At 35.2% G+C, this 9598-nt stretch overlaps 1 protein-coding gene across 1 annotated transcript; it reads left to right on the top strand.

Moving 5' to 3' along the window:
- Positions 1 to 5551: 5551 nt before the first annotated feature.
- On the top strand, positions 5552 to 6518 carry LOC110023493 (ethylene-responsive transcription factor ERF003-like). Its single transcript, XM_020722946.1, has 2 exons — positions 5552 to 5847; positions 5966 to 6518. Exons 1-2 carry the CDS (start codon positions 5768 to 5770, stop codon positions 6318 to 6320), a joined length of 435 nt encoding a protein of 144 aa, XP_020578605.1. The 5' UTR covers positions 5552 to 5767; the 3' UTR covers positions 6321 to 6518.
- The last annotated feature ends 3080 nt before the right edge of the window (positions 6519 to 9598 follow it).

Below are 9598 nucleotides of genomic sequence, written 5' to 3'. Positions count from 1 at the left end.
TTATAATCAACAATTTAATTGACTCATATGACTTTCTAATTTGCTATTATTAACTTTAATTTGAGTTCATCAAACAGTTTTTTAACTGTAAATACTTAATTCTTAATCAACTTGCCTAACAAATTATTATTTAATTTCTAATAAAATATATTTAATATACAGAAAAAAAGAATAATTCATTATTTATCTTAAATTCTAAGGAATGTCATTAAATAGTTATTCACTCTTAGGGCTTTTGGGTCCAAAATCTAAATAATATTTGCCCAATTTCCTAAGAAAGATATTAGTTCAAATGTGTACAATAAAAGACAAAAATCTCAAATCACTTCGGCCCCTCGGTAAAAGGCCTTCGGCAATCAAGTGGGCTTTTTAGAATACGGAGTATGCTTTGGGCCGGAGAAAACCTGCTTCGGCCTTCAAGCGCAGAGCGGTTGAAATAAATGTAATTTTGTGCAATTTAATAGTGATTTAAATTACTGAATTTTTTTACGGCAATTTAAACCTTCGTAAACTTGTATTTTTTTTATTTTTTATTTATTGAAAAGAATATATTTCGCTGGTGACTTCCTAATTAGCCACTTGTTTATGTTTTGATTTGCAAAATCGTGTATATATAAACAACATTTGTTTTAAACTTTGAAGCGTACCATCAATATGAAATAAGACTCTCATACAGCCCGATAATGTTAGGCGGAATAGAAATAAAATTTTTCATTTTATGAAATAATTTCAACTTGTTTCCATTCGACTCAGAAGTTAACCAATCTACCCAAAATATGACCAGTTTATTCCATTTTCGCAAATTATGATGTATAATATAGACTCTAAAGTCTTACACACGTACGCACGCGTGCCCGTGCGCACGCACGCGCCCACACACACGCGTGATATATATATATATATATAAGGCTCGTAAGTCACAAATCTCAAAATGTAAATAATAAGCAATCAAATTCAAATTAAAAATAATCCGGAACTATAATTTCAGCAATCTTATAGTCTAACTGACCAACTTGACAAGACGGACTCCATGACACCAAAATTTATCCAATTTGAGTCAAATAAGGCCTAGATCAAGGCATTAAATTACTTTTGGAAACTTCGGGTGGTTAATTGAATGATCAAACAAATTCCAAATCAGACAAGCTTATAGTCAAATCAAGTAGCTTGACAAAAAGAACCCAACGAGTCTAAGATCACTCAATTCTAAAATCGTTAGGGCACTCAAATGTCCACAAAATATTGTCTGATCTAGGGAATCTCTTCATGTCATCTAATGAAGTGATATGGATTCTTTTCTTAATTATGGGAAGGCCTCTCCCAAACTACAAATAGGCCCTACCAACTTCATGAAGGGGGTTCTAGAACTTGAACCGAAGGAAGCCCGAAGCTTGGAGTAGTTGTGGTTTAGTGTTTTACACTGAAGGTTCAACAAACGACACTCACTCCTGCAACCGACGATCGTAATCAGCCTCACGTGCTCATTGCAACAAGCCCCTTGCAAAATCAGGACAAATGCTATGGAATTCTGGCATACATTACTGAGCATCGAGGAACTCGATGGAGCAATGCATCTTCCTGAACGTTGTGCAGTAACACGCCCTAAAGGCGGTGTAACAACACACCCCAAAAATAGTGTAACGACGCAACGCGAAGACTGTATCATGATGCATCTCACAAGCAGTGTAACGACACACCCTGAAAATGGTATAATAACACACATCGTAGACAATTTAATGACGCACATTGAAAACGGTGTAATAATGCACCCCATATACAGTAAACAACATACCCTTAGGTTGGGATCATGAATAATGTTTTATTAAAGTTCTAACGAAAACTCCCTGGAATAAATGTTTACAACCACAGCACACATAATGCAGTGACATTCTACTGACATATGAAATCTCTCCTCACAACTCTCCACTACAACATACATGATCAACTACAGTTTATGTATTCTGCGGCTCATGTCGCTCCCAACTCCAGCATATGAAGTCTACAAATGTTATTAGAGCTCTCAGTTATAACCAATATGAACAACTACAACCTACACAACCCACAGCTCACTCAGCTCCTAACTTCGGCCTATGGCCTACAGACATTATTACAGCTCACCACTGTACTCTGCATGACAATTACAACTTATATGACTCACAGCTCATACAACTCTCAACTCTGACCTTTGTGACCTACTAATGTTATTGCAGCTTAACATCATGGCGTATGTGACTAACTACAGTTTACGTGGCTCACAACTTTTGTAGCTACCTACTATGACATTTGTGGCTAACCAACGCTCCTAAAGTAACCATCTTTGACCTACATAGCCAGCTCCTAAAGTAACCATCTTTGACCTACATGACCAACTACTGCCATGACTTTCAACTATGTCCTCTAAGATAAGCTCGCATGATAGTCATCTCCTACAACATTCATGGCAGGATATTGCCATCGTAGCAACCGAGTCCGACACTTGCAACATGCTATCATTGAGAACTATATTTATTAAAGTCAGATTACAACTATTATCGATGAACTACTGTTGTACATCTATGATGATCAACTTTGTAACTCCATTTTCACTAATTCAAGAGAATAGTGGATCAGTGTACTTACATTTCCATAGTATATTTTTACATTTCCATAGTATATTTTTCTAACTTTATCTTCCAATTAGGGGAGCTTCAGGCCACAGCAGGTCGGGTCGAGCCACTGCGGGTCGAGTCGAGCCATTGCGGGCTGAGATGGACAAAGTTGTTTTGCAGAACCATTCGTGCGGCTGCTTGCACACGTTCGCTTACCTAGGGGTGTGTGTGTGCATATGCATTCTTGCGTGCGTGCGGGCTACAGGCTTCAAACTTCCGTGATTTTTTTTAGGTTGTTTTATTTTTTTGAATCACTGTCTTTCTACCATATTTTTTTACCTATAAATTGGCCCAAATAGGAGGGGAAAAAGCACACTTCCCCTCAGGGGAAAGTGTCACAGGGAATCCATTGGCTTGCTATTGTGCCTCCTTCAGCACTTCCATTGTGCAACCCCAGAGTTCCTTGTTGTGCCTACTTCAGCACGGATGTAGCACAAGTCATGAGATTCCTTTGGTCTGTTATTTTGCCTCCTTATGCGCTGATGTAGTACAAATCCTGGGGTCCCTTTAGCTAGTTGGTGTGCCTCCTATGCCGACGTAGTGCAACGCCTTAAGTCCCTTTTATCAATTGTTGTGTGTTCCTTGGTGATGGTGATCTGCAACACTTGTTGGTGACTTCGCCCAACTTTTGGCTATTGTAACCAAACTTTTGAATAATTGTTGCCTAATTTAGGGATATTTTTGCCCAAATTCTAGGTTGTTGCTACCTGACTTCTAGGACATCGCTACTCAACTTTTGGGCTATCATTGCCCAATTTTTAAACTGTCATTGTCCAACTTCTTGGTTGTTATTGCCCAACTTCTAGAGTGTTTTTGCCCAACGCCTGGTTGTCCTTATCCAACTTATGGGCCACCGTTGCCCAACTTATCGGTCATGGTTGCCCATATTAACTTTTCATCAATCATTGTCCGACTTCTAGGCTAATTTTTATTCATTTCATAGGGTTGTAGATGCTTGGTTCCATTTAGTGTTGTGGCTTGATGTAAGATTATTGTTTTCGTGTAACTTTTGAAGTTAATAATCTCTTGAGATTCTTAGAATACAATGTAAACTATTTGAGCCTGCCAGTTTGACCAAGTTTGTTGAAAACGAAGTTTCGGACGAATTTTAATTTGATTCAAAATATTTCTTGTTTAAAAAATATCAAGAAACCAATGTCAAATGTCACCAAATTCCCGCGATAAAATTTGTTAATGACGCATCAATAATAATAAGTTGTGTCGAGCATACAACAACAACAATAAGTTATGTCGAGCAGAAACAACATGTGCAAAACAAATGCATTCCCCCAGTGATTTAGAACCATATCCTATGCACATGCATTGTAGTTTCTCTTTTAGCAAACCATATCTTCTCTTTAATTTGGGCCTATGTCATGTTTACTCTCACTATATGTAAATTTTTTTTAAAAAAAAATAGCATTATATATATATATATATATATCAACAGATAGAGATATACACACACACAAAACTTGTCATATTTTTATAAGTTTCGAGAGTTTATCTATCACGAAGCAAAAAATTAAAAGCAAACATGACTTCTTCATATACAATTTATCTTTTCATTTTGCCAGTGTTGTTGTTCAACGTTTGCCGATAAGGTGATACATGATGTCAACACTAACATTAACTTATGTTATCGCCAACAAGGTTAATGCATGTTGTCGACACCAACATAGATGCATAGCATCACCAACAACATCCATGCATGTTATCAATACTAACGCCAACACCAACAAGATTGTTCCCCACTATCAAACAATATTAACACCCACCATCACTAATATGATTGATGTACTTTATCGACATAAACATTAACACACTCACAAACAAGATCTAAGATATACCACAACAAGATTCATTAATTTTAGCATTGTGTGTGTGTGTGTACATACATACATATATCTAGAGAGAGCGTGTGTGTGTGGTACTGGTATATTCTCATCATTGAATAATTTTGTATTTATTGTAATTTTCATTGTTGTTTTCTTCTAATGCCAATATATAAGAACAAATTACATTCAATTAAACTAAAACAAAAAAATAACCTTTTTATTGATTTTAACACAAATCATTATTAAAAAACAACAAATACTAAAACCAACATGGGAAAATGTTAACATTATCAAATGACCATCAACATACAAATGAGGCGTGGAACTCGTAAAACAATCATTTTGAAATTACCGCCCGCAAGCCGTTGAAGGAACTCGTGTAATAATAACAGTTAACTCCAAAACTCAACACCCACATGGGCTTCCTCCATCCCATCACTTGACCAAGATCCTACTAGATTGTGTCCGGCCCCATTCTCTTACACTTCAAAATTAATACCATACCCAGGCCTAAACCACTCATGTGCTTACCAATAGCACCATGTGATGCCTCTCTTGCTCTCTCTCTCTCTCTCTCTCTTTCTCTCTCTCTCTCTTCTCTCCACTCTCCTCTCTCTCTCTCTCTCTCTCTCTCTCTCTCTCTCTATCTCTCTCTCCTAACAGCTCCAACAAGAGCTTCCAAAAAAAAGTTTAATAATTAACTTTCTCAACCATGAATTCTATTGACATTTCAAAAACAAATTTTGATTAAAAAAAAGAGAGAAAATCTGCCCAACTAGGTGTGTTTTTTGTTCTTTGTTTTGTCTCTTACACAATAAGAAGAAAGCAGAAGCAAGCCAAAACAAGCTGTAAGCTAAGTTACAAACCCTAGTGTTAGATGAATATGGATGTAATAAAGAGTTTCTAATGAAGCTGACAACCACATATCAATTTATGAAGAATCCCTCATGTTGCCATGTTCCCCCCAGTGCAAAGCAAGTCTTATCATGTCACCATGCTCTAGAGGCCCCACACAGAAATTAAGAGTCAGTAGGATACAAAAGAGGGGTTTGAACTTTGAAGAAGCTAAATCACATGGGCCACCTCATAATATATCGCTCCTATTTAGCAATCTAATCAACCAAATTTTTTTCTGATATTACACCACTGCTCATGTGCCTAGTTGCTGACAAAAGAGGTCCAGGTTAGGGGTATTATTTCATTGCAACTTGAACCATTTCTTTTTATAAGAGAAAAGCATAAATCGAAACAACAAAGAAATCAGACGCACACAATAGCAGAATGCCAAAACTGCAGAGATACAGAGGAGTGAGGCAGAGGCACTGGGGTTCCTGGGTCTCAGAAATAAGACATCCATTACTGTAATGTTTCTCTCACAATTCCTATCTTTCTTTCCACTTTGATTGTTTCTGTTATTGATTTTTATATAGTCAGAAGATATATGAGCTCATCATCAGTCTTGATCTGATTTCAATGCAGAAAAACTAGGATTTGGTTGGGTACCTTTGAGACAGCTGAAGATGCGGCAAGGGCCTATGACGAGGCGGCGAAGTTCATGTGCGGAGCGAGAGCGAGGACCAACTTCCCGCTGAATTCGAGCTCGGTGTCGGCTTTATCGCCCAGCCTTGTGGCTAAGCTGGAGAGATGCTGCATTGCTTCTCAAGAGGAGATGAGGAGAGCCAAAGTGGAGATGGAAAGCGAGGAAATGAAGTGCATGGATGAGGAGTCTATTGAGGAGATGATTGAGGAGCTAACATACTATGGTTCTGTGGAGATATCATCTTCCTACTCATCTTCTTCTACTGCCACCTCTTGCTCCAATTCCATAAATTGAGCTTTAGCTGGTTTTATAAGAAAAAGCTATGGGGCATTATGCCTGGGGCTTTATTTCGGAAACTAATTATAGTGGAGAATTGAGAGAGTTGGTTTTTATGATTTTGAGCATCATCATCATCATCATTAACCGGTCAGCTGCATGACTCCTCATTCTCTATTGTATGAAATATTAAACGTTATTATGATTTTTTTTGCATAATTTTTATCTAGTTGTCTTTAATTATTTTTTTCTTTGTTGATCATTTGATAGCATCTTTTATCTATCTATTTAGTCAGTATATTTTTCATCACTCATTGCATGTGTTCAAATTATTTGAGTTTATTTAATTATTTTATTTTTACCATCAAGTTGATATATTTTGTTTGTTTATACCTAAATTATGGTATATTGTGTGGGGGAAGAAAGATTTCAATGCAGCAGAAAATATTCGATTTTAGGTACATCTTCAAGGCATCTGCAGATCACTGCAATCAATTCAGACGTTAGATCCCAGGCCAAAAAAAAAAGGTGCAGTGGAATTGATATGGATACAAATCACTGTTATGTTTAGTTGTATTTTTCAGATCTACTTCAGCACTGTCAGTCTGGGAATTCTTGACTCTTCTGTGTGGACTTTAGGCCGTGTTGAATCACCGACGTACTCATCATCTGACATAAAGCAAACAATTTTAAATGACTTTCTCCAAAAGCATTGCGGCTATTACATTTTATATCCCGGAAAGGACCTAAAGGCCATGTCTCAACCGTTTGACAGCATGCATTTACGTCATAAAATCACTTTATTAGCACTAAAATGATTTTCCAAGGCTTCCTTTGGTCAATGGAAAGGATCTAGGCAGTCAGAATCTGTTCAAAATTGATAAAAATTCGAGACATTTACAAACATACCATACCATTCTTATGAATTTACATAGTCTAGCACTTAAACTATTTTTCACCTGCATGTCACCTTACTTGTGCATGAAAAAATGTATTGATATTTTTTACTAGATTTAGGTGGTCTAAATAAAAAACATAATGTTTAGTTATTAAATATATAAATACATAAGAATTGTGCGGTACGTATGTAAATGCCCCTCAATGTAAATATGAAAGTACAGGCGTTAGATATGTAAATCTTCCTAAAAATTTTTACTTAGTCTGTTCCAACCTTTCAAAGGGTTCAACTGTGCAATAAAAAACTTACAGAAACAGCAGAAACGGGTAAAACTAGCAAAAACCAATGAAACTAAATCAAATCTCAGTAGAAACTATTGAAAATTCTAAACTTATAATCATCAAACTCATATTTTGAGATATATTTTTAAAAATATTTAAATCCTTTATCAGAAAAAAAAAACACCCAAATTGAAAATCAAAACTAAACTCGTCAATCTGACAAAACTATGAGAACCATCAAAACAATGCTTTTGACCACAATAAAAACCGAATCTAAAGTTCTTTTGGGTCCAAGTTCAAATTTGGAGAATATCAATAACTTGTTCTGTTAGTTCCTACTTTCTAGTTTCTACATCTTTCCTTCAAAGTAGAAAAAGCAGAGAAACAAAGATTATTGAAGATAATATCAAATAGTAAGACAGAAAATCTCATCACTTTCTGAAAGGACATGAATTTTAGTTGTATAAAGGCTATTATAGACCTCAGAGCCTCAGCGGCCTGTCACATGCTTCATGCTGACCAAAACTTTATTATTACCGAACTCAATGCGACTTCAGGATATTTTAGCATTTGATTATACGGAAATTGAAAGCTTCCATGCGGTCTGCAATAAATATAAATCACTTTTGCATGCTCCTTAAAAAGTTTAAGATAGTGCGGGTGCTGGTTAAATTAATTAATATAAATTTTAGCAGTAGTTATCAAGATTTTTTGTTGATAAAATACAACAAATATTAAATTTGCTCAGTTGCACTAAACATTAAATAAAAAAAGGGAGGCATTTACATGCATACCACCCAATTCTTATATATTTACATATCTAAGACTTAAAATCTACTTTTATACATTTACACCACCTAGATCTTTCATATCACATAAAAAATGCCATCTTAATTTAAAAAAAAAGTGAAATATACCTTTCCATATATAGATAAGGCATCATGTATGTAAAAATTGAAGTTTAGGTGTTAGATATGTAAATTCATAGGAATTGAGTTGTATGTATGTGAATCTTCCTTAAATAAAAAAGCTTGTAATAGTCATCAGCTTTAAAATCATTGCATGCAAAGTTAATAAACCCAAAGGGTGGTTTTGTAATTTACTCAAAAAGAAAAAAAATTGGTATCAATCACATTAAAAGAAAGCTCGGGATACTCACAGTGCTAGATTCATGCATTGTTTGGTTCTATGCATTCCTTCATACTTATGGAATGAGTATCTTGAGCTTTATTTTCGGGAGGATGTCTGAAGGAAAACTTCCCGTTACTGGACAAAAAGGAGGTTAATATATGACCATTAATTAAACACAAAATTCAAGCAGCACATGCATGTTGTATTTTCTGAGCGCTTCGAAATTAGCAACAAGCAACATGCTGCATATAGATTTATGTAATGAGCATTTCCAGTAATTTATTAGTTGTAACAAATGTTCCAATAATCGCCACGTCAAATTTTTTGGACCACGATAAACATTTTGCTTTAAATAAATTTATCTAAAATAATTGATTAGGCAATCATTAAGGCATCTTGCTTTAGAAAAAAAAAAAGGAATTCTAAAAAAAATCAGTACATTAATGTTATGCCTAAGCAAATCACTAAAAGTCCTTCCAGGTCTTGTTCTCTAAATGTAACACGTGATCATGATTAAGTTTATGTCCTTTGGAATCAATTTTATGAGCCAACCTATAGTAATTTAAGCTCCATTAATTATATGCAAAAGCACGTTGCAACCGTTGCAACCTGAATATTCTGCGTTGCTTAAATCTGAGTATGAGGAGTTGCGACCGTATAGATTCCTTAAATCCCTCCATGATTCTATAAAACTATTTTCAAACAAGAACCAAAATGAGTAGAAATAAAAATTTTTATAAATAAAAGTTGTTTAAAATGAACCAAATAGATTTAAGATTCATACAGCACCCAACAAAAATTAGAAAATTCAACTGCAGATAATTAGATTAAAGCTAATGATATTTATTGATCATAACTTCATCGTACAATAGATCTTCCAAAAAGAAATTACAGCATGATAAGTAACTTATAAGATCTCCTACATAAAAATGCTATCATTAAGAAAAATAACAGTCTTCACAAATAATAACGGATCACCCGAAACA

This window comes from Phalaenopsis equestris, unplaced genomic scaffold, assembly GCF_001263595.1.
Source record: "Phalaenopsis equestris unplaced genomic scaffold, ASM126359v1 Scaffold000224, whole genome shotgun sequence".
Lineage (NCBI taxonomy): Eukaryota > Viridiplantae > Streptophyta > Magnoliopsida > Asparagales > Orchidaceae > Phalaenopsis > Phalaenopsis equestris.
This window is presented reverse-complemented; position numbering and strand designations above follow the sequence as displayed.